Genomic DNA, 27088 nt, shown 5'->3' on the forward strand with positions numbered 1-27088 from the left:
AACCACCTATAAACATACTGGTAGAATAGAGGAAGTAGTGATGGTGAACATGATTAACCACCTATAAACATACTGGTAGAATAGAGGAAGTAGTGATGGTGAACATGATTAACCACCTATAAACATACTGGTAGAATAGAGGAAGTAGTGATGGTGAACATGATTAACCACCTATAAACATACTGGTAGAATAGAGGAAGTAGTGATGGTGAACATGATTAACCACCTATAAACATACTGGTAGAATAGAGGAAGTAGTGATGGTGAACATGATTAACCACCTATAAACATACTGGTAGAATAGAGGAAGTAGTGATGGTGAACATGATTAACCACCTATAAACATACTGGTAGAATAGAGGAAGTAGTGATGGTGAACATGATTAACCACCTATAAACATACTGGTAGAATAGAGGAAGTAGTGATGGTGAACATGATTAACCACCTATAAACATACTGGTAGAATAGAGGAAGTAGTGATGGTGAACATGATTAACCACCTATAAACATACTGGTAGAATAGAGGAAGTAGTGATGGTGAACATGATTAACCACCTATAAACATAGAATAGAGGAAGTAGTGATGGTGAACTGGTAGAATAGAGGAAGTAGTGATGGTGAACATGATTAACCACCTATAAACATACTGGTAGAATAGAGGAAGTAGTGATGGTGAACATGATTAACCACCTATAAACATACTGGTAGAATAGAGGAAGTAGTGATGGTGAACATGATTAACCACCTATAAACATACTGGTAGAATAGAGGAAGTAGTGATGGTGAACATGATTAACCACCTATAAACATACTGGTAGAATAGAGGAAGTAGTGATGGTGAACATGATTAACCACCTATAAACATACTGGTAGAATAGAGGAAGTAGTGATGGTGAACATGATTAACCACCTATAAACATACTGGTAGAATAGAGGAAGTAGTGATGGTGAACATGATTAACCACCTATAAACATACTGGTAGAATAGAGGAAGTAGTGATGGTGAACATGATTAACCACCTATAAACATACTGGTAGAATAGAGGAAGTAGTGATGGTGAACATGATTAACCACCTATAAACATACTGGTAGAATAGAGGAAGTAGTGATGGTGAACATGATTAACCACCTATAAACATACTGGTAGAATAGAGGAAGTAGTGATGGTGAACATGATTAACCACCTATAAACATACTGGTAGAAAGTAGTGATGGTGAACATGATTAACCACCTATAAACATACTGGTAGAATAGAGGAAGTAGTGATGGTGAACATGATTAACCACCTATAAACATACTGGTAGAATAGAAAGTAGTGATGGTGAACATGATTAACCACCTATAAACATACTGTAGAATAGAGGAAGTAGTGATGGTGAACATGATTAACCACCTATAAACATACTGGTAGAATAGAGGAAGTAGTGATGGTGAACATGATTAACCACCTATAAACATACTGGTAGAATAGAGGAAGTAGTGATGGTGAACATGATTAACCACCTATAAACATACTGGTAGAATAGAGGAAGTAGTGATGGTGAACATGATTAACCACCTATAAACATACTGGTAGAATAGAGGAAGTAGTGATGGTGAACATGATTAACCACCTATAAACATACTGGTAGAATAGAGGAAGTAGTGATGGTGAACATGATTAACCACCTATAAACATACTGGTAGAATAGAGGAAGTAGTGATGGTGAAACCACCTATAAACATACTGGTAGAATTAACCACCTATAAACATACTGGTAGAATAGAGGAAGTAGTGATGGTGAACATGATTAACCACCTATAAACATACTGGTAGAATAGAGGAAGTAGTGATGGTGAACATGATTAACCACCTATAAACATACTGGTAGAATAGAGGAAGTAGTGATGGTGAACATGATTAACCACCTATAAACATACTGGTAGAATAGAGGAAGTAGTGATGGTGAACATGATTAACCACCTATAAACATACTGGTAGAATAGAGGAAGTAGTGATGGTGAACATGATTAACCACCTATAAACATACTGGTAGAATAGAGGAAGTAGTGATGGTGAACATGATTAACCACCTATAAACATACTGGTAGAATAGAGGAAGTAGTGATGGTGAACATGATTAACCACCTATAAACATACTGGTAGAATAGAGGAAGTAGTGATGGTGAACATGATTAACCACCTATAAACATACTGGTAGAATAGAGGAAGTAGTGATGGTGAACATGATTAACCACCTATAAACATACTGGTAGAATAGAGGAAGTAGTGATGGTGAACATGATTAACCACCTATAAACATACTGGTAGAATAGTAGAATAGAGGAAGTAGAGTGGTGAACATGATTAACCACCTATAAACATACTGGAAGTAGTGATGGTGAACATGATTAACCACCTATAAACATACTGGTAGAATAGAGGAAGTAGTGATGGTGAACATGATTAACCACCTATAAACATACTGGTAGAATAGAGGAAGTAGTGATGGTGAACATGATTAACCACCTATAAACATACTGGTAGAATAGAGGAAGTAGTGATGGTGAACATGATTAACCACCTATAAACATACTGGTAGAATAGAGGAAGTAGTGATGGTGAACATGATTAACCACCTATAAACATACTGGTAGAATAGAGGAAGTAGTGATGGTGAACATGATTAACCACCTATAAACATACTGGTAGAATAGAGGAAGTAGTGATGGTGAACATGATTAACCACCTATAAACATACTGGTAGAATATGAGGAAGTAGTGATGGTGAACATGATTAACCACCTATAAACATACTGGTAGAATAGAGGAAGTAGTGATGGTGAACATGATTAACCACCTATAAACATACTGGTAGAATAGAGGAAGTAGTGATGGTGAACATGATTAACCACCTATAAACATACTGGTAGAATAGAGGAGAGTAGTGATGGTGAACAGTAGTGATGGTGAACATGATTAACCACCTATAAACATACTGGTAGAATAGAGGAAGTAGTGATGGTGAACATGATTAACCACCTATAAACATACTGGTAGAATAGAGGAAGTAGTGATGGTGAACATGATTAACCACCTATAAACATACTGGTAGAATAGTAGTGATGGTGAACATGATTAACCACCTATAAACATACTGTAGAATAGAGGAAGTAGTGAACATGATTAACCACCTATAAACATACTGGTAGAATAGAGGAAGTAGTGATGGTGAACATGATTAACCACCTATAAGAATAGAGGAAGTAGTGATGGTGAACATGATTAACCACCTATAAACATACTGGTAGAATAGAGGAAGTAGTGATGGTGAACATGATTAACCACCTATAAACATACTGGTAGAATAGAGGAAGTAGTGATGGTGAACATGATTAACCACCTATAAACATACTGGTAGAATAGAGGAAGTAGTGATGGTGAACATGATTAACCACCTATAAACATACTGGTAGAATAGAGGAAGTAGTGATGGTGAACATGATTAACCACCTATAAACATACTGGTAGAATAGAGGAAGTAGTGATGGTGAACATGATTAACCACCTATAAACATACTGGTAGAATAGAGGAAGTAGTGATGGTGAACATGATTAACCACCTATAAACATACTGGTAGAATAGAGGAAGTAGTGATGGTGAACATGATTAACCACCTATAAACATACTGAGAATAGAGGAAGTAGTGATGGTGAACATGATTAACCACCTATAAACATACTGGTAGAATAGAGGAAGTAGTGATGGTGAACATGATTAACCACCTATAAACATACTGGTAGAATAGAGGAAGTAGTGATGGTGAACATGATTAACCACCTATAAACATACTAGAGGAAGTAGTGATGGTAGAATATAAACATACTGGTAGAATAGAAGTAGTGATGGTGAACATGATTAACCACCTATAAACATACTGGTAGAATAGAGGAAGTAGTGATGGTGAACATGATTAACCACCTATAAACATACTGGTAGAATAGAGGAAGTAGTGATGGTGAACATGATTAACCACCTATAAACATACTGGTAGAATAGAGGAAGTAGTGATGGTGAACATGATTAACCACCTATAAACATACTGGTAGAATAGAGGAAGTAGTGATGGTGAACATGATTAACCACCTATAAACATACTGGTAGAATAGAGGAAGTAGTGATGGTGAACATGATTAACCACCTATAAACATACTGGTAGAATAGAGGAAGTAGTGATGGTGAACATGATTAACCACCTATAAACATACTGGTAGAATAGAGGAAGTAGTGATGGTGAACATGATTAACCACCTATAAACATACTGGTAGAATAGAGGAAGTAGTGATGGTGAACATGATTAACCACCTATAAACATACTGGTAGAATAGAGGAAGTAGTGATGGTGAACATGATTAACCACCTATAAACATACTGGTAGAATAGAGGAAGTAGTGATGGTGAACATGATTAACCACCTATAAACATACTGGTAGAATAGAGGAAGTAGTGATGGTGAACATGATTAACCACCTATAAACATACTGGTAGAATAGAGGAAGTAGTGATGGTGAACATGATTAACCACCTATAAACATACTGGTAGAATAGAGGAAGTAGTGATGGTGAACATGATTAACCACCTATAAACATACTGGTAGAATAGAGGAGGTGAAGATTAACCACCTATAAACATACTGAGAATAGGTGAACATGATTAACCACCTATAAACATACTGGTAGAATAGAGGAAGTAGTGATGGTGAACATGATTAACCACCTATAAACATACTGGTAGAATAGAGGAAGTAGTGATGGCGAACATGATTAACCACCTATAAACATACTGGTAGAATAGAGGAAGTAGTGATGGCATACATGATTAACCACCTATAAACATACTGGTAGAATAGAGGAAGTAGTGATGGTGAACATGATTAACCACCTATAAACATACTGGTAGAATAGAGGAAGTAGTGATGGTGATTAACCACCTATAAACATACTGAAACATGATTAACCACCTATAAACATACTGGTAGAATAGAGGAAGTAGTGATGGTGAACATGATTAACCACCTATAAACATACTGGTAGAATAGAGGAAGTAGTGATGGTGAACATGATTAACCACCTATAAACATACTGGTAGAATAGAGGAAGTAGTGATGGTGAACATGATTAACCACCTATAAACATACTGGTAGAATAGAGGAAGTAGTGATGGTGAACATGATTAACCACCTATAAACATACCTATAAACATACTGGTAGAATAGAGGAAGTAGTGATGGTGAACATGATTAACCACCTATAAACATACTGGTAGAATAGAGGAAGTAGTGATGGTGAACATGATTAACCACCTATAAACATACTGGTAGAATAGAGGAAGTAGTGATGGTGAACATGATTAACCACCTATAAACATACTGGTAGAATAGAGGAAGTAGTGATGGTGAACATGATTAACCACCTATAAACATACTGGTAGAATAGAGGAAGTAGTGATGGTGAACATGATTAACCACCTATAAACATACTGGTAGAATAGAGGAAGTAGTGATGGTGAACATGATTAACCACCTATAAACATACTGGTAGAATAGAGGAAGTAGTGATGGTGAACATGATTAACCACCTATAAACATACTGGTAGAATAGAGGAAGTAGTGATGGTGACCCATGATTAACCACTATAAACATACTGGTAGAATAGAGGTAGTGATGGTGAACCCTTAACCACCTATAAACATACTGGTAGAATAGAGGAAGTAGTGATGGTGAACATGATTAACCACCTATAAACATACTGGTAGAATAGAGGAAGTATGGTGAACCCTTAACCCCTATAAACATACTGGTAGAATAGAGGAAGTAGTGAACCCATACTGGTAGAATAACCCTATAAACATACTGGTAGAATAGAGGAAGTAGTGAACCCTAACCCTATAAACATACTATAAACATAAACATACTGGTAGAATAGAGGAAGTAGTGAACCCTAACCACCTATAAACATACTGGTAGAATAGAGGAAGTAGTGATGGTGAACTATAAACATACTGGTAGAATAGAGGAAGTAGTGAACCCTAACCCTATAAACATACTGGTAGAATAGAGGAAGTAGTGAACCCTAACCCTATAAACATACTGGTAGAATAGAGGAAGTAGTGATGAACCTAACCCTATAAACATACTGGTAGAATAGAGGAAGTAGTGAACCCTAACCCTATAAACATACTGGTAGAATAGAATAGAGGAAGTAGTGAACCCTAACCCTATAAACATACTGGTAGAATAGAGGAAGTAGTGAAACCCTAACCCTATAAACATACTGGTAGAATAGAGGAAGTAGTGAACCCTAACCCTATAAACATACTGGTAGAATAGAGGAAGTAGTGAACCCTAACCCTATAAACATACTGGTAGAATAGAGGAAGTAGTGAACCCTAACCCTATAAACATACTAGTAGAATAGAGGAAGTAGTGAACCCTAACCCTATAAACATACTGGTAGAATAGAAGGTGAACCCTAACCCTATAAACATACTGGTAGAATAGAGGAAGTAGTGAACCCTAACCCTATAAACATACTGGTAGAATAGAGGAAGTAGTGAACCCTAACCCTATAAACTATAGAATACTGGTAGAATAGAGGAAGTAGTGAACCCTAACCCTATAAACATACTGGTAGAATAGAGGAAGTAGTGAACCCTAGAATAGAGGAAGTAGTGAACCCTAACCCTATAAACATACTGGTAGAATAGAGGAAGTAGTGAACCCTAACCCTATAAACATACTGGAATAGAATAGTAGAATAGAAGTAGTGAACCCTAACCCTATAAACATACTGGTAGAATAGAGGAAGTAGTGAACCCTAACCCTATAAACATACTGGTAGAATAGAGGAAGTAGTGAACCCTAACCCTATAAACATACTAGTAGAATAGAGGAAGTAGTGAACCCTAACCCTATAAACATACTAGTAGAATAGAGGAAGTAGTGAACCCTAACCCTATAAACATACTGGTAGTAGAATAGAGGAAGTAGTGAACCCTAACCCTATAAACATACTAGTAGAATAGAGGATAGTGAACCCTAACCCTATAAACATACTAGTAGAATAGAGGAAGTAGTGAACCCTAACCCTATAAACATACTGGTAGAATAGAGGAAGTAGTGAACCCTAACCCTATAAACACACTGGTAGAATAGAGGAAGTAGTGAACCCTAACCCTATAAACATACTAGTAGAATAGAGGAAGTAGTGAACCCTAACCCTATAAACATACTGGTAGAATAGAGGAAGTAGTGAACCCTAACCCTATAAACATACTGGTAGAATAGAGGAAGTAGTGAACCCTAACCCTATAAACATACTAGTAGAATAGAGGAAGTAGTGAACCCTAACCCTATAAACATACTAGTAGAATAGAGGAAGTAGTGAACCCTAACCCTATAAACATACTAGTAGAATAGAGGAAGTAGTGAACCCTAACCCTATAAACATACTAGTAGAATAGAGGAAGTAGTGAACCCTAACCCTATAAACATACTAGTAGAATAGAGGAAGTAGTGAACCCTAACCCTATAAACATACTAGTAGAATAGAGGAAGTAGTGAACCCTAACCCTATAAACATACTAGTAGAATAGAGGAAGTAGTGAACCCTAACCCTATAAACATACTGGTAGAATAGAGGAAGTAGTGAACCCTAACCCTATAAACACACTGGTAGAATAGAGGAAGTAGTGAACCCTAACCCTATAAACATACTGGTAGAATAGAGGAAGTAGTGAACCCTATAAACATAACCCTAACCCTATAAACATACTGGTAGAATAGAGGAAGTAGTGAACCCTAACCCTATAAACATACTGGTAGAATAGAGGAAGTAGTGAACCCTAACCCTATAAACATACTACTGGTAGAATAGAGGAAGTAGTGAACCCTAACCCTATAAACATACTGGTAGAATAGAATAGGAAGTAGTGAACCCTAACCCTATAAACATACTGGTAGAATAGAGGAAGTAGTGAACCCTAACCCTATAAACATACTAGTAGAATAGAGGAAGTAGTGAACCCTAACCCTATAAACATACTAGTAGAATAGAGGAAGTAGTGAACCCTAACCCTATAAACATACTAGTAGAATAGAGGAAGTAGTGAACCCTAACCCTATAAACATACTAGTAGAATAGAGGAAGTAGTGAACCCTAACCCTATAAACATACTGTAGAATAGAGGAAGTAGTGAACCCTAACCCTATAAACATACTGGTAGAATAGAGGAAGTAGTGAACCCTAACCCTATAAACACACTGGTAGAATAGAGGAAGTAGTGAACCCTAACCCTATAAACATACTGGTAGAATAGAGGAAGTAGTGAACCCTAACCCTATAAACATACTAGTAGAATAGAGGAAGTAGTGAACCCTAACCCTATAAACATACTGGTAGAATAGAGGAAGTAGTGAACCCTAACCCTATAAACATACTGGTAGAATAGAGGAAGTAGTGAACCCTAACCCTATAAACATACTGGTAGAATAGAGGAAGTAGTGAACCCTAACCCTATAAACATACTGGTAGGATAGAGGAAGTAGTGAACCCTAACCCTATAAACATACTGGTAGAATAGAGGAAGTAGTGAACCCTAACCCTATAAACACTATAAGAGGACAAGGGATGCGTTCCAAATGGGGCCCTATTCCCTACATAGTGCACTACTTAAGGCCAGTGCCCTATAGGGAATAGGTTGCCATTTTTGGACACATATCCAAGTGTTTTGTGTTCCCTCAGCTTGTCCCCAGACTGCCCTTTTAATCCCCTGCCCCCTGGTATGTGTTGGTGACATCACACCGCTCCCCGCCACTCCCTCCGTCCAGGCCTGGCGAGTCGATCGGGAGACTGACTGGCTCCATTCTCTGACCTCTGCCATTATCAAGATGGCGTCTGTCTGTCCGTCCGACGGGCTCAGAAGAGAATTGATATCATGGATACACATTACAGACAGATGAGAGATACTACATCTACTGTAAATCTACTACATCTACTGTAAATCTACTGTAATAGAAGTATTGCGTGGCCAGCCTTCCAAAACCCCATCCCATTCACTCCACTACTGTGAGAAGCCTGGGTTTTGGTGGATACAGTAATATCTACTGGAATAGAAGTATTGCGTGGCTAGCCTTCCAAAACCCCATCCCATTCACTCCACTACTGTGAGAAGCCTGGGTTTTGGAGGATACAGTAATATCTACTGTTATAGAAGTATTGCGTGGCCAGCCTTCCAAAACCCCATCCCATTCACTCCACTACTGTGAGAAGCCTGGGTTTTGGAGGATACAGTAATATCTACTGTTATAGAAGTATTGCGTGGCCAGCCTTCCAAAACCCCATCCCATTCACTCCACTACTGTGAGAAGCCTGGGTTTTGGAGGATACAGTAATATCTACTGGAACTGTTAGCAACAACAACCAGGAAGGAGACCAATCAACTGAAGGACTGTTCTGATGTTGCTAGGAGACAGATGCAGAGGAACTTCTCTGAAAAGGTTGGCCATGACCTCTCCTGGAGGATCCCTCTTAAACTGCATCTCAAACAGTAGTGCACTATATAGGGAATAGTGTACCATAGGGCTCTGGTCTAAAGTAGTGCACTATATAGGGAATAGTGTACCATAGGGCTCTGGTCAACAGTAGGGCACTATATAGGGAATAGTGTACCATAGGGCTCTGGTCTAAAGTAGTACACTATATAGGGAATAGTGTACTATAGGGCTCTGGTCAACAGTAGGGCACTATATAGGGAATAGTGTACCATAGGGCTCTGGTCTAAAGTAGTACACTATATAGGGAATAGTGTACCATAGGGCTCTGGTCTAAAGTAGTACACTATATAGGGAATAGTGTACCATAGGGCTCTGGTCAACAGTAGTGCACTTTATAGGGAATAGTGTACCATAGGGCTCTGGTCTAAAGTAGTGCACTATATAGGGAATAGTGTACCATAGGGCTCTGGTCAACACTAGTGCACTTTATAGGGAATAGTGTACCATAGGGCTCTGGTCAACACTAGTGCACTATATAGGGAATGAATAGCATTCTCACATAGGTGTTCCTTTTGTCCAGGTGGGAAAGGGCAGTGTGGAGTGCAATAGAGATTAATGCTGAGCTGTAGTCAATGAACAGCATTCTCACATAGGTGTTCCTTTTGTCCAGGTGGGAAAGGGCAGTGTGGAGTGCAATAGAGATTGCGTCATCTGTGGATCTGTTGGGGCAGTACGCGAATTGGAATGGGTCTAGGGTTCCTGGGATGATGGTGTTGATGTGAGCCATGACCAGCTTTTCAAAGCACTTCATGGCTACCGACGTGAGTGCTACAGGCGGTAATCATTTAGGCAGGTTGCCTTTGCTTCCTTGGGCACAGGGACTATGGTAATCTGCTTAAAACATGTAGGTATTACAGACTTGGTCAGGGATGGGTTGAAAATGTCAGTGAAGACACTTGCCGGTTGGTCCATGCATGCTCTGAGTACACGTCCTGGTAATCCATCTGGCCCCACGGCTTTGTGAATGTTGACCTGTTGAAAGGTCTTGCTCACATTGGCTGCGGAAAGCGTGATCACAGTCATCTATAACAGCTGGTGCTCTTGTGCATGCTTCAGTGTTTTAAAAAAACCTTTATTACACTAGGCAGAATGTGACTGGCAGAACGGGTGTTGTATGTGGAGGATGAGGGCTTCAGTAGATATCTCAGATAGGGGGAGGGAGGCCTATGAGGGCTGCAGTAGATATCTCAGATAGGGGGGAGGGAGGCCTATGAGGGCTGCAGTAGATATCTCAGATAGGGGGAGGGAGGCCTATGAGGGCTTCAGTAGATATCTCAGATAGGGGGGAGGCCTATGAGGGCTTCTATATCTCAGATAGGGCTGCAGTAGATATCTCAGATAGGGGGGAGGGAGGCCTAGGCCTATGAGGGCTTAGATATCTCAGATAGGGGGGAGGGAGATGATCAGTAGATATCTCAGATAGGGGGAGGGAGGCCTATGAGGGCTGCAGTAGATATCTCAGATAGGGGGAGGGAGGCCTATGAGGGCTTCAGTAGATATCTCAGATAGGGGGAGGGAGGCCTATGAGGGCTGCAGTAGATATCTCAGATAGGGGGAGGGAGGCCTAGAGGGCTGCAGTAGGCTCAGATAGGGGGAGGGAGGCCTATGAGGGCTTCAGTAGATATCTCAGATAGGGGGAGGGAGGCCTATGAGGGCTGCAGTAGATATCTCAGATAGGGGGGAGGGAGGCCTATGAGGGCTGCAGTAGATATCTCAGATAGGGAGGAGGGAGGCCTATGAGGGCTTCAGTAGATATCTCAGATAGGGGGAGGGAGGCCTATGAGGGCTTCAGTAGATATCTCAGATAGGGAGGGAGGCCTATGAGGGCTGCAGTAGATATCTCAGATAGGGGGAGGGAGGCCTATGAGGGCTGCAGTAGATATCTCAGATAGGGGGAGGGAGGCCTAGATATCTCAGAGGGCTGCAGGCTAGATATCTCAGATAGGGGGAGGGAGGCCTATGAGGGCTGCAGTAGATATCTCAGATAGGGGAGGGAGGCCTATGAGGGCTGCAGTAGATATCTCAGATAGGGGGAGGGGGGAGGGAGGCCTATGAGGGCTGCAGGCCTATGAGGGCTTCAGTAGATATCTCAGATAGGGGGAGGGAGGCCTATGAGGGCTTCAGTAGATATCTCAGATAGGGGGGTTTGAGGCCTATGAGGGCTGCAGTAGGTATCTCAGATAGGGGGGAGGGAGGCCTAGGAGGGCTTCAGTAGATATCTCAGATAGGGGGGTTTGAGGCCTAGGAAGCTTTTAGAAATAAGCATCAACCAGTGGGTCTTGTGACGAGTAAACAGAGATGACCAGTTTACAGAAGAGTACAGAGTGCAGTGATGTGTCCTTTCAGGAGCATTGGTGGCAAATCTGATGGCCGAATGGTAAAGAACATCTAGCCGCTTGAGAGCACCCTTACCTGCCGATCTATAAATTACGTCTCCGAAATCTAGGGTTAGTTTGGCAGCTGGGGTGAAAGAGGAGTGATGACGATTGAGGAAACCAAGTCTAGATTGAACCTTAGCCTTCAGCTTTGATATGTGCTGAGAGAAGGACAGTGTACCATCTAGCCATACTTCCAAGCACTTGTATGAGGTGACTACCTCAAGCTCTAAACCCTCAGAGGTAGTAGTCACACTGATGGGGAGAGGGGCATTCTTCTTACCAAACCACATGACCTTTGTTGTGGAGGTGTTCAGAACAAGGTTAAGGCCAGAGAAAGCTCATTGGACACTAATAAAGCTTTGTTGTGGAGGTGTTCAGAACAAGGTTAAGGCCAGAGAAAGCTCATTGGACACTAATAAAGCTTTGTTGTGGAGGTGTTCAGAACAAGGTTAAGGCCAGAGAAAGCTTGTTGGACACTAAGAAAGCTTTGTTGTGGAGCTTTTAACACCAAATCCGGTGAGGGGCCAGCTGAGTATAAGACTGTATCATCTGCATATAAATGGATGAGTATAAGACTGTATCATCTACATATAAATGGATGAGTATAAGACTGTATCATCTACATATAAATGGATGAGTATAAGACTGTATCATCTGCATATAAATGGATGAGTGAGCTTCCTACTGCCTGACCTATTTTTAATTTTCTTTATGGGGGCGTGTTTGTTCCAGAATGTATCACACCCGGCCGTCATTGGGAGTCCCATAAAGCGACACACAACTGCCCAGCGCCGACTGGATTTGGTTACCCCGGTAGGCCGTCATTGTAAATAAGAATTTGTGCTTAACGGCCTTGTTAAATAAAGGTGCAATAAAACATTGTTAATAATACAACTGAAAATATTACAAAAGAAGGTCCAAGCGTCTTCAACAGAGGGGATCACGCTGATTCTATACCATTTTACAGAGGCAAGTGCCCATGACACATCAGGACAGGTCATTTCACTGAGCAGCCATTACTAACACAGGCTGTAAAACAATGATCACTAAGGTCATTACAGAAAACACCAGACTGACACCTAGCAGGATTATTTGTGAGGATAATGTCGAGGAGAGTAGCCTTTTCTGGGTGTTTGGAGTCATACCTTGTGGGATTGGTAATAATCTGAGAAAGATTTAGGAAGCCCCATTGCTTTAGGACTTGGTCAGGTGGTTTAAGCATGTCCGAGTTTAGGTCACCTAGCAGGCCAAAATCAGACTTAGTGCATTTAGGGTACAGGCCGGTGCTGATGGTGGACGATAACACCCAGCATCAGTCAACAAAATGTAAGTTTAATGCTTAAAACCAGCAAATCAAATTGTTTGGGGACAGACTTGGTGTAGACAACCGAGCACTGAAGGTGTTCCTTGGTAAAGGAACCCCTCTTTTCACTGGGATTCTTTGCCTCTAACCCTGTTACGGGGGCTGAGTCACTGGCTTGCTGGGGCTCTCTCGTGCCGTCCCTGGGGGGGGTGCGTCACCTGGGTGGGTTGATTCACTGTTGTGGTCGGCCTGTCTGGGTCCCCCCCCCCCTTGGGTTGTACCGTGTCGGAGATCTTTGTGGGCTATACTCGGCCTTGTCTCAGGATGGTAAGTTGGTGGTTGAAGATTTCCCTCTAGTGGTGTGGGGGCTGTGCTTTGGCAAAGTGGGTGGGGTTATATCCTTCCTGTTTGGCCCTGTCCGGGGGTGTCCTCGGATGGGGCCACAGTGTCTCCTGACCCCTCCTGTCTCAGCCTCCAGTATTTATGCTGCAGTAGTTTGTGTCGGGGGGGCTAGGGTCAGTTTGTTTATCTGGAGTACTTCTCCTGTCCTATTCGGTGTCCTGTGTGAATCTAAGTGTGTGTTCTCTAATTCTCTCCTTCTCTCTTTCTTTCTCTCTCTCGGAGGACCTGAGCCCTAGGACCATGCCCCAGGACTACCTGACATGATGACTCCTTGCTGTCCCCAGTCCACCTGGCCATGCTGCTGCTCCAGTTTGAACTGGCCTGGGCCCTAGGACCATGTCCCAGGACTACCTGACATGAGGACTCCTTGCTGTCCCCAGTCCACCTGGCCATGCTCCTGCTCCAGTTTCAACTGTTCTGCCTTACTATTATTCAACCATGCTGGTCATTTATGAACATTTGAACATCTTGGCAACGTTCTGTTATAATCTCCACCCGGCACAGCCAGAAGAGGACTGGCCACCCCACATATGCTCTCTCTAATTCTCTCTTTCTTTCTCTCTCTCGGAGGACCTGAGCCCTAGGACCGTGCCCCAGGACTACCTGAAATGATGGCTCCTTGCTGTCCCCAGTCCACCTGACTGTGCTGCTGCTCCAGTTTCAACTGTTCTGCCTTATTATTATTTGACCATGCTGGTCATTTATGAACATTTGAACATCTTGGTCATGTTCTGTTATAATCTCTACCCGGCACAGCCAGAAGAGGACTGGCCACCCCACATAGCCCAGTTCCTCTCTAGGTTTCTTCCTAGGTTTTGGCCTTTCTAGGGAGTTTTTCCTAGCCACCGTGCTTTTACACCTGCATTGTTTGCTGTTTGGGGTTTTAGGCTGGGTTTCTGTACAGCACTTTGAGATATTAGCTGATGTACGAAGGGCTATATAAATAAATTTGATTAGATTTGATTTGATTTAAAGATTGCCACTCCACCACCTTTGGAAGGTCTTGCCGAAACAGGTTGTAACCAGAACGGTTAACATCAGTATTCAAAACACTCTTCCTTAACCACGTCTCAGTAGTGACCAACACATCTGGATTAGAGCTGTGAACCCACACTCTTCCTGAACCACGTCTCAGTAGTGACCAACACATCTGGATTAGAGCTGTGAACCCACACTCTTCCTGAACCACGTCTCAGTAGTGACCAACACATCTGGATTAGAGCTGTGAACCCACACTCTTCCTTAACCACGTCTCAGTAGTGACCAACACATCTGGATTAGAGCTGTGAACCCACACTCTTCCTGAACCACGTCTCAGTAGTGACCAACACATCTGGATTAGAGCTGTGAACCCACACTCTTCCTGAACCACGTCTCAGTAGTGACCAACACATCTGGATTAGAGCTGTGAACCCACACTCTTCCTGAACCACGTCTCAGTAGTGACCAACACATCTGGATTAGAGCTGTGAACCCACACTCTTCCTGAACCACGTCTCAGTAGTGACCAACACATCTGGATTAGAGCTGTGAACCCACACTCTTCCTGAACCACGTCTCAGTAGTGACCAACACATCTGGATTAGAGCTGTGAACCCACACTCTTCCTGAACCACGTCTCAGTAGTGACCAACACATCTGGATTAGAGCTGTGAACCCACACTCTTCCTGAACCACGTCTCAGTAGTGACCAACACATCTGGATTAGAGCTGTGAACCCACACTCTTCCTGAACCACGTCTCAGTAGTGACCAACACATCTGGATTAGAGCTGTGAACCCACACTCTTCCTGAACCACGTCTCAGTAGTGACCAACACATCTGGATTAGAGCTGTGAACCCACACTCTTCCTGAACCACGTCTCAGTAGTGACCAACACATCTGGATTAGAGCTGTGAACCCACACTCTTCCTGAACCACGTCTCAGTAGTGACCAACACATCTGGATTAGAGCTGTGAACCCACACTTTAAATGGATCAATTTTAGGTAATACGCTTCTAGTGTTAACATGCAGAAAACCCAGGCTTTTGCGAGAGCAGAAATCAGTGATGCAGATATCAGAGCACAAGTCAGATTACAATGAAGAGCAAGACGTGCCGCTCTGTTCTGGGGTCGCTGCAGCTTAACTAGGTCTTACCTTCAGAACTCGACCCCACAACTGGCCAAAAAAACAGAGCATCTCTTTATTATGGACAGACCTCTCCCCATCTTCACAACCATTTAATCAATATGTTTTGAGCAGAACAGTTTACAATCTAAGGCAACACCAAGAAATGTAGTCTCCTCAACTTGCTCAACAGCCACACCATTCAATACCAGATTCAGCTGAGGTCTATAATTTAGGGAATGATTTGTACCAAATACAATGCTCTTAGTTTTAGAGATATTCAGGGCCAGTTTATTACTGGTCACCCATTCTAAAACAGATGGCAACTCTTTAACTTCATTAGCTGTGGTTGCTGATGCTTATATGGTTGAATCATCAGCGTATATGGACACATGCTTTGTTTAATGCCAGTGTCAGGTCATTGGGGCGGCAGCGTAGCCTAGTGGTTAGAGAGTTGGACTAGTAACCGAAAGGTTGCAAGTTCAAATCGCCGAGCTGACAAGGTACAAATTTGTCGTTCTGACCCTGAACAAGCAGTTAACCCACTGTTCCTAGGCCGTCATTGAAAATAAGAATTTGTTCTTAAATGACTTGCTGAGTAAAATAAAGGATTTTTTTTTTTTAATTGGTGAAAAGAGTAGAGGGCCTAGAAAGCTGCCCTGTGGTACACCACACTTTACATCTTTGACATTAGAGAAGCTTCCATGAAATAAATATTTTGAGTTTTGATTCCACGATATGGGCAGAGGTTGAAAAGTCATAACTCAAGAGCCTTAAGTTTAGAATGGATCGGCCTTACGGTTGCAGGCTGTAAAGCTCTTACTGGGGGCTTCATTGAGGCAAGGCCATGAAAATTGGTGTGAGCTGTGAGGACAATGGAGGTGAGTGTATAGACAGACATAGAGGAGAGAGATGTCTATAGACTGGGAAAACAGACAGACAGCACATCTGATCTGGGGGTCTCTCTCTCCCCCTCTCTCTCTCTCTCTCTCTCTCTCTCTCTCTCTCGTCCCCTCCCCTTCTCTCCCTCCCTCCCTCCACCCTCTCTCTCTCCCTCCCTCCACCCTCCCTCCCTCCCCCCTCTCCCTCTCTCTCTCTCTCTCCCTCCCTCCCTCCCCCCCTGACCCCTCGTCCCCACCACGTCTCCATAAAGCAAAGCTTCCTCTCTCCCTCCCTCCCTCCACCCTCCCTCCCTCCCCCCTCTCTCCCTCTCTCTCTCTCCCTCCCTCCCCCTGACCCCTCGTCCCCACCACGTCTCCATAAAGCAAAGCTTCCTCTCCCTCTCCCCTGCTCTCTCCCTCTCTCTCTCTCCCTCCCTCCCTCCCCTGACCCCTCGTCCCCACCACGTCTCCATAAAGCAAAGCTTCCTCTCCCTCTCCCCTGCTCTCTGTCTCCACTTCTCTCCAGGTCTCCTTCCACAGTGTCTCCATAAAGCCTGTGGTGGTCATTATTTTGGGCAGATGGAGGAAGGTTAGCGTCTGTCACTCCTGAGGAGGGGATCGTATGGATGACAGAAGAAAGAGCCCATCAGAGAAAAGACCAGAAGCAGGAGGGAGCTTTTCATTGGTGTGAAAGACGTTGAAGAGGATAAGGAGCGGGGAAGCGCTGGGCATACAAATAGTCACTCTAGAATGGGCTTAGAGCCTATAACCCTGGCCATTTGAATGGGGAGGGCCGTTATTCTTATTCTGGGGTCCCCTGTCCTCACAGTCAGCTGACAGAGAGAAAGAGAAGAATGGCAGGGTTCAAGGCCCTCTCTAGGACCCACACAATAGGAGGGGCTCGCTCTTCTTCTCCTTTCAGACATGTAGCTTGAATATCTCTAGATGAAGAAGATGGCACAATGCCAAGCCCTGAGAGAGAGATTCCACAAAGATGTGAACCAATTGAGAGGCAAGAAGGGCCTTCTATGCCAACAAAAGGAACATAACATTTGACCTAACAATTAGGATCTGGCTAACAAAACTTGAATCAGTTATAGAACCCATTGCCCTTTAGGTTGTGAGGTCTGGGGTCCACTCACCAACCAATAATTCACAAAATAGGACAAAAACCAAATTGAGACTGCAAATGTCATAGATTAAGATACAGTAGAATAGTATAGAATATAGAATAATATATATTGTAGGGTGGTGGGTACTGTTGTATTGTAGGGTACTGTTGTATTGTAGGGTGGTGGGGTACTGTTGTGTTGTAGGGTGGTGGGTACTGTTGTATTGTAGGGTGGTGGGGTACTGTTGTGTTGTAGGGTGGTGGGGGACTGTTGTATTGTAGGGTGGTGGGGTACTGTTGTATTGTAGGGTGGTGGGTACTGTTGTATTGTAGGGTGGTGGGTACTGTTGTGTTGTAGGGTGGTGGGGTACTGTTGTATTGTAGGGTGGTGGGTACTGTTGTATTGTAGGGTGGTGGGTACTGTTGTATTGTAGGGTGGTGGGGTACTGTTGTATTGTAGGGTGGTGGGTACTGTTGTATTGTAGGGTGGTGGGGTACTGTTGTATTGTAGGGTGGTGGGTACTGTTGTATTGTAGGGTGGTGGGGTACTGTTGTATTGTAGGGTGGTGGGTACTGTTGTGTTGTAGGGTGGTGGGTACTGTTGTGTTGTAGGGTGGTGGGGTACTGTTGTGTTGTAGGGTGGTGGGTACTGTTGTATTGTAGGGTGGTGGGTACTGTTGTATTGTAGGGTGGTGGGGTACTGTTGTGTTGTAGGGTGGTGGGTACTGTTGTATTGTAGGGTGGTGGGTACTGTTGTGTTGTAGGGTGGTGGGTACTGTTGTGTTGTAGGGTGGTGGGTACTGTTGTATTGTAGGGTGGTGGGTACTGTTGTATTGTAGGGTGGTGGGTACTGTTATGTTGTAGGGTGGTGGGGTACTGTTGTATTGTAGGGTGGTGGGGTACTGTTGTGTTGTAGGGTGGTGGGGTACTGTTGTATTGTAGGGTGGTGGGGTACTGTTGTATTGTAGGGTGGTGGGGTACTGTTATATTGTAGGGTGGTGGGGTACTGTTGTATTGTAGGGTGGTGGGGTACTGTTGTATTGTAGGGTGGTGGGGTACTGTTGTATTGTAGGGTGGTGGGGTACTGTTGTATTGTAGGGTGGTGGGGTACTGTTGTATTGTAGGGTGGTGGGGTACTGTTGTATTGTAGGGTGGTGGGGGACTGTTATGTTGTAGGGTGGTGGGTACTGTTGTATTGTAGGGTGGTGGGTACTGTTGTATTGTAGGGTGGTGGGGGACTGTTATGTTGTAGGGTGGTGGGTACTGTTGTATTGTAGCGTGGTGGGGTACTGCTGTATTGTAGGGTGGTGGGTACTGTTGTGTTGTAGGGTGGTGGTTACTGTTGTATTGTAGGGTGGTGGGGTACTGTTGTGTTGTAGGGTGGTGGGGTACTGTTGTATTGTAGGGTGGTGGGTACTGTTATGTTGTAGGGTGGTGGGGGACTGTTGTATTGTAGGGTGGTGGGTACTGTTGTATTGTAGGGTGGTGGGGTACTGTTGTATTGTAGGGTGGTGGGTACTGTTGTATTGTAGGGTGGTGGGGTACTGTTGTATTGTAGGGTGGTGGGTACTGTTGTATTGTAGGGTGGTGGGGTACTGTTGTATTGTAGGGTGGTGGGTACTGTTGTGTTGTAGGGTGGTGGGTACTGTTGTGTTGTAGGGTGGTGGGTACTGTTGTATTGTAGGGTGGTGGGGTACTGTTGTATTGTAGGGTGGTGGGGTACTGTTGTATTGTAGGGTGGTGGGGTACTGTTGTATTGTAGGGTGGTGGGTACTGTTGTATTGTAGGGTGGTGGGTACTGTTGTATTGTAGGGTGGTGGGTACTGTTGTATTGTAGGGTGGTAGGGTACTGTTGTATTGTAGGGTGGTGGGGTACTGTTGTATTGTAGGGTGGTGGGGTACTGTTGTGTTGTAGGGTGGTGGGTACTGTTATGTTGTAGGGCAGTGAGGTAGTGTTGTGTAGTAGGTGGTGGGGTACTGTAATATTTATCTTTAAAAAATGCTAGAATATGACTGAATGCCTGGTAGCTTGGTAGTTGGGTTGTGTGGTAGCTAGGTAGCTGGTAGCTAGGTTGTGTGGTAGCTAGATAGGACATGAGTGAATGCTTGGTAGCTTGGTGGTTGGGTTGTGTGGTAGCTAAGTAGCAGATAGCCTGGTAGTTGGGCTGTGTGGTAGCTCGGTAGAAGATAGCCTGGTAGTTGGGCTGTGTGGTAGCTAGGTAGCAGATAGCCTGGTAGCTTGGTGGTTGGGTTGTGCAGGCAGGCAGGCAGGCAGGCAGGCAGGCAGGCAGGCAGGCAGGCAGGCAGGCAGGCAGGCAGGCAGGCAGGCAGGCAGGCAGGCAGGCAGGCAGGCAGAGTCAGACAAACTGTAAAAGTATACATTGAGGTAAATCATGCTGTGTTTATTGTATGGTGAGAGAAACTCTTCAGAAACAACACCAGTACATGATATCAGGTGTTTAAAAATGGACATATTGGTCCCACAGCTTTCACCAGCAACAGGAGCATGTTCAGGACCATCAGGAATGTAGAGGGTAGAAACATCTCAACCCAACAGCCAAGACACACAATATTACACATTCAGTGTGAAAGGTAGACATTGTATATATATAACATGTAATACATCATATAATACATATAGTGTTAAAGCTTTTCACCCTCTATACTGCATATGATGGATATAGAAATTTGACATGGAATGGGGATATGAGAAATGTTGAGGATCTTGAATGTTTACATGATACTGAATATGATGAGGATGGAAATGTTGAATCTTGAATGTTTACATGATACTGAATATGATGAAATGTTTACATGATACTTGAGGATCTTGAATGTTTACATGATACTGAATATGATGGGAATGGGGATATGAGAAATGTTGAGGATCTTGAATGTTTACATGATACTGAATATGATGGGAATGAGGATATCTTGAGAAATGTTGAGGATCTTGAATGTTTACATGATACTGAATATGATGGGAATGGGGATATGAGAAATGTTGAGGATCTTGAATGTTTACATGATACTGAATATGATGGGAATGGGGATATGAGAAATGTTGAGGATCTTGAATGTTTACATGATACTGAATATGATGGGAATGAGGATATGAGAAATGTTGAGGGTCTTGAATGTCTACATGATAGTGAATATGATGGGAATGAGGATATGAGAAATGTTGAGGGTCTTGAATGTTTACATGATACTGAATATGATGGGAATGAGGATATGAGAAATGTTGAGGATCTTGAATGTCTACATGATAGTGAATATGATGGGAATGTTTACATGATATGAGAAATGTTGAGGATCTTGAATGTTTACATGATACTGAATATGATGGGAATGAGGATATGAGAAATGTTGAGGATCTTGAATGTCTACATGATAGTGAATATGATGGGAATGAGGATATGAGAAATGTTGAGGGTCTTGAATGTTTACATGATACTGAATATGATGGGAATGAGGATATGAGAAATGTTGAGAATGATCTTGAATGTTTACAATGATGATACTGAATATGATGGGAATGAGGAATGTTTACATGAGAAATGTTGAGGATATGAGAAATCTTGAATGTTTACATGATACTGAATATGATGGGAATGAGGATATGAGAAATGTTGAGGGTCTTGAATGTTGAATGTTTACATGAGAAATGTTGAGGGTCTTGAATATGATAGTGGGAATGAGGATATGAGAAATGTTGAGGGTCTTGAATGTTTACATGATACTGAATATGATGGGAATGAGGATATGAGAAATGTTGAGGATCTTGAATGTCTACATGATAGTGAATATGAATGAGGAATGAGGGGTCTTGAATGTTTAAATGTTGAGGGTCTTGAATGTTTACTTGAATGTTTGATACTGAATATGATGGGAATGAGGATATGAGAAATGTTGAGGATCTTGAATGTTTACATGATACTGAATATGATGGGAATGAGGATATGAGAAATGTTGAGGATCTTGAATGTCTACATGATAGTGAATATGATGGGAATGAGGATATGAGAAATGTTGAGGGTCTTGAATGTTTACATGATACTGAATATGATAGGAATGAGGATATGAGAAATGTTGAGGATCTTGAATGTTTACATGATACTGAATATGATAGGAATGAGGATATGAGAAATGTTGAGGATCTTGAATGTTTACATGATACTGAATATGATAGGAATGGGGATATGAGAAATGTTGAGGATCTTGAATGTTTACATGATATTGAATATGATGGGAATGAGGATATGAGAAATGTTGAGGATCTTGAATGTTTACATGATACTGAATATGATAGGAATGAGGATATGAGAAATGTTGAGGGTCTTGAATGTTTACATGATACTGAATATGGTGGGAATGAGGATATGAGAAATGTTGAGGGTCTTGAATGTTTACATGATACTGAATATGATGGGAATGAGGATATGAGAAATGTTGAGGATCTTGAATGTCTACATGATAGTGAATATGATGGGAATGAGGATATGAGAAATGTTGAGGGTCTTGAATGTTTACATGATACTGAATATGATGGGAATGAGGATATGAGAAATGTTGAGGGTCTTGAATGTTTACATGATACTGAATATGATGGGAATGAGGATATGAGAAATGTTGAGGGTCTTGAATGTTTACATGATACTGAATATGATGGGAATGAGGATATGAGAAATGTTGAGGGTCTTGAATGTTTACATGATACTGAATATGATAGGAATGAGGATATGAGAAATGGGGGGGGGGGTTGTCCACTGAGGACCAAGTAACATCTCAATATTTTGCATTCTAAAAATATTTTGCAAATGAGGATATGAGAAATGTTGAGTAAAATCTAGAAATATTGAAATGAGATTATTTCATTATCTGTAAAAACACATTTCAACCTGATCTGGATTTACAATTAAAATAACGGTAGAATCAGATGACAGATTTCTATTGACGAGTTAAAGCAGATTTTGATTCATTCAGACATTTGATTCTATTGACGAGTTAAAGCAGATTTTGATTCATTCAGACATTCGATTCTATTGACGAGTTAAAGCAGATTTTGATTCATTCAGACATTCGATTCTATTGACGAGTTAAAGCAGATTTTGATTCATTCAGACATTTGATTCTATTGACGAGTTAAAGCAGATTTGGATTCATTCAGACATTTGATTCTATTGACGAGTTAAAGCAGATTTTGATTCATTCAGACATTTGATTCTATTGACGAGTTAAAGCAGATTTGGATTCATTCAGACATTTGATTCTATTGACGAGTTAAAGCAGATTTTGATTCATTCAGACATTCGATTCTATTGACGAGTTAAAGCAGATTTTGATTCATTCAGACATTTGATTCTATTGACGAGTTAAAGCAGATTTTGATTCATTCAGACATCTCTCTTAAAAATATAAAAAGATAATATTCTGAAACTTTAACAACTACAATTGTAGATACTTAAAACAGAAATACATTTTAAAAAGTCAGAAAAGTGGAGAAGAACAAATCAGGATAAAACTGTTTTTTGATTAAATAGTATCTTTCAATAAAACAAAAATAAGTGAACAATATTTTAAAAAGTGTTGAACGAAAGTCAGTGTTGAAGCCATGTTGATGTAGAGTAGGTGGACAACATGCTGGTGATCTTTAGCCTGCTGGTGATCTTTAGCCTGCTGGTGATCTTTAGCCTGCTGGTGATCTTTAGCCTGCTGGTGATCTTTAGCCTGCTGGTGATCTTTAGCCTGCTGGTGATCTTTAGCCTGCTGGTGATCTTTAGCCTGCTGGTGATCTTTAGCCTGCTGGTGATCTTTAACCTGCTGGTGATCTTTAGCCTGCTGGTGATCTTTAGCCTGCTGGTGATCTTTAGCCTGCTGGTGATCTTTAGCCTGCTGGTGATCTTTAGCCTGCTGGTGATCTTTAGCCTGCTGGTGATCTTTAGCCTGCTGGTGATCTTTAACCTGCTGGTGATCTTTATCTTTAGCCTGCTGGTGATCTTTAGCCTGCTGGTGATCTTTAGCCTGCTGGTGATCTTTAGCCTGCTGGTGATCTTTAGCCTGCTGGTGATCTTTAGCCTGCTGGTGATCTTGGTGATCTTTAGCCTGCTGGTGATCTTTAGCCTGCTGGTGATCTTTAGCCTGCTGGTGATCTTTAGCCTGCTGGTGATCTTTAGCCTGCTGGTGATCTTTAGCCTGCTGGTGATCTTTAGCCTGCTGGTGATCTTTAGCCTGCTGGTGATCTTTAGCCTGCTGGTGATCTTTAGCCTTTAGCTGCTGGTGATCTTTAGCCTGCTGGTGATCTTTAGCCTGCTGGTGATCTTTAGCCTTCTTTAGCCTGCTGGTGATCTTTAGCCTGCTGGTGATCTTTAGCCTGCTGGTGATCTTTAGCCTGCTGGTGATCCTGCTGGTGATCTTTAGCCTGCTGGTGATCTTTAGCCTGCTGGTGATCTTTAGCCTGCTGGTGATCTTTAGCCTGCTGGTGATCTTTAGCCTGCTGGTGATCTTTAGCCTGCTGGTGATCTTTAGCCTGCTGGTGATCTTTAGCCTGCTGGTGATCTTTAGCCTGCTGGTGATATTTAGCCTGCTGGTGATACAATATCCATGTCTGACTGCTAATAGACACTGAACACATACAAACATGTAAAGTGTTGGTCCCATATTTCATGAGTTGAAATAAAAATCCCAGAATTGTTCCGTACGTACAAAAAGCTTTACCTTCCTCTGTTAGTGAGCATTTCTCCTATTGCCAAGATAATCCACCCCCCTGCATCCCAGTCATGTGAAATCCATTGATTAGGGCTGAAAGAATTCATTTCAAATGACAGATTTTCTTCTATGAACTGTAAGTCAGTAAAATCTTTGAAATTGTTGCATGTTGCGTTGCCATTTTTGTTCAGTATAGACGCCATGTAGCAGATGCTTTTATCCCAAAGAGACGGAGTTATGCGTGTATACATATGGGTGATCTCAGGAATTGTACCCACTATCCCGGCACAGCAAGTGCCATGTTCTACAAACGGAGCTACAGAGGACCAGTAACCCAGGAGCAGTTTTCTAACCAATTCTGAACATAGAGGAATATGATCCAGATATGCCCTGCATATCCTCCACTATACGTCCAGTTTCACACAGGACACAAGTCTGAGGCGGCAACACTGTACACATGGCCATGTCTTCCATTGGGGACCATAGATCACTCCTCCATCACCTCCTCTCAATGGTTCTCTTCCTCCTCAGAGGACTCTGGGCGCTCAAAGTCTTCAGCTCGCTGTACTGCACCTACACACAGAGGAATATGGCCAGGTATCATTCATAACAGCAGAGCTACAGTGTCTGAGGAGGTCATACTACCAGTTGCGGTCACACAACAGTCACAGTAGCTCTCAACTAGTGTTGTAAAAATTCTGCTAACTTCCCCGATTGGAGGATTCACACACTTCCTGCTTATTCCCTCCTGAATCCACAAATCTTCCAACACATTTCCCCCAAAACTAGGACTTTTGGGAAAGTTAACAGAATTTTGCAACCCTACTCTCAAACTCTGTGGTGACAATAGTCACAGACGTTATCAACTCTGTGGTGACAATAGTCACAGAAGTGATCAACTCTGTGGTGATATTAGTAACAGACGTTATCAACTCTGTGGTGACATTAGTAACAGACGTTATCAACTCTGTGGTGCCTTCGCCTGGCAACTGAAAGGCACCTGACCCTAACACCTTGTATAATCCACAAGGGCTGTTAGGGAGGAAACATCATAACAGACATTAGGCCGGGCTATAATTACACAGGCAACAACCTGTGGGATATTTCAGTAGAAAGCAGTGCTGAAAGACTAGAAGTTTACTGGCATCCTGCATCTGATCTAGAGGTTTACTGGCATCCTGCATCTGATCTAGAGGTTTACTGGCTTCCTGAATCTGATCTAGAGGTTTACTGGCATCCTGAATCTGATCTAGAGGTTTACTGGCATCCTGAATCTGATCTAGAGGTTTACTGGCTTCCTGAATCTGATCTAGAGGTTTACTGGCTTCCTGAATCTGATCTAGAGGTTTACTGGCTTCCTGAATCTGATCTAGAGGTTTACTGGCATCCTGAATCTGATCTAGAGGTTTACTGGCATCCTGAATCTGATCTAGAGGTTATAACCTGAAAGACTAGAGGTTTACTGGCTTCCTGAATCTGATCTAGAGGTTATAACCTGAAAGACTAGAGGTTTACTGGCTTCCTGAATCTGATCTAGAGGTTTATTGGCTTCCTGAATCTGATTTACAGGTTTACTGGCATCCTGCATCTGATCTAGAGGTTTATTGGCTTCCTGAATCTGATTTACAGGTTTACTGGCTTCCTGAATCTGATCTAGAGGTTATAACCTGAAATACTAGAGGTTTACTGGCATCCTGAATCTGATCTAGAGGTTTACTGGCATCCTGCATCTGATCTAGAGGTTTACTGGCATCCTGCATCTGATCTAGAGGTTTATTGGCTTCCTGAATCTGATTTACAGGTTTACTGGCTTCCTGAATCTGATCTAGAGGTTATAACCTGAAATACTAGAGGTTTACTGGCATCCTGAATCTGATCTAGAGGTTTACTGGCATCCTGCATCTGATCTAGAGGTTTACTGACTTCCTGAATCTGATTTACAGGTTTACTGGCTTCCTGAATCTGATCTAGAGGTTATAACCTGAAATACTAGAGGTTTACTGGCTTCCTGAATCTGATCTAGAGCATTACTGGCTTCCTGAATCTGATCTAGAGGTTATAATCTGAAATACTAGAGGTTTACTGGCTTCCTGAATCTGATCTAGAGCATTACTGGCTTCCTGAATCTGATCTAGAGGTTATAACCTGAAATACTAGAGGTTTACTGGCTTCCTGAATCTGATCTAGAGGTTTACTGGCTTCCTGAATCTGATCTAGAGGTTTACTGGCTTCCTGAATCTGATCTAGAGGTTATAACCTGAAATACTAGAGGTTTACTGGCTTCCTGAATCTGATCTAGAGGGCTTAATATCTAGAGGTTATAACCTGAAATACTAGAAGTTTACTGGCTTCCTGAATCTGATCTAGAGGTTTACTGGCTTCCTGAATCTGATCTAGAGGTTATAACCTGAAATACTAGAGGTTTACTGGCTTCCTGAATCTGATCTAGAGGTTATAACCTGAACGACTAGAGGTTTACTGGCTTCCTGAATCTGATCTAGAGCATTACTGGCTTCCTGAATCTGATCTAGAGGTTATAACCTGAAAGACTAGATACTTACTGGCTTCCTGAATCTGATCTAGAGGTTATAACCTG

General features: G+C 42.3%; 1 protein-coding gene and 1 pseudogene across 1 annotated transcript in view; both read right to left on the bottom strand.

The window, feature by feature from the left end:
• LOC124035351 overlaps positions 1–24966 on the bottom strand; it is a 107783-nt gene extending 82817 nt beyond the window's left edge. Inside the window, 5 exon segments of the mRNA XM_046348816.1 lie at positions 20599–21072; positions 21138–21272; positions 21499–21574; positions 22192–22553; positions 24903–24966. Of these exon segments, the coding sequence (XP_046204772.1) occupies positions 20599–21072; positions 21138–21272; positions 21499–21574; positions 22192–22553; positions 24903–24966 (1111 nt within the window).
• LOC124035353 overlaps positions 24232–27088 on the bottom strand; it is a 59902-nt pseudogene continuing 57045 nt past the window's right edge.

Source organism: Oncorhynchus gorbuscha, linkage group LG05 (assembly GCF_021184085.1).
Source record: "Oncorhynchus gorbuscha isolate QuinsamMale2020 ecotype Even-year linkage group LG05, OgorEven_v1.0, whole genome shotgun sequence".
Classification (NCBI taxonomy): Eukaryota; Metazoa; Chordata; class Actinopteri; order Salmoniformes; family Salmonidae; genus Oncorhynchus; species Oncorhynchus gorbuscha.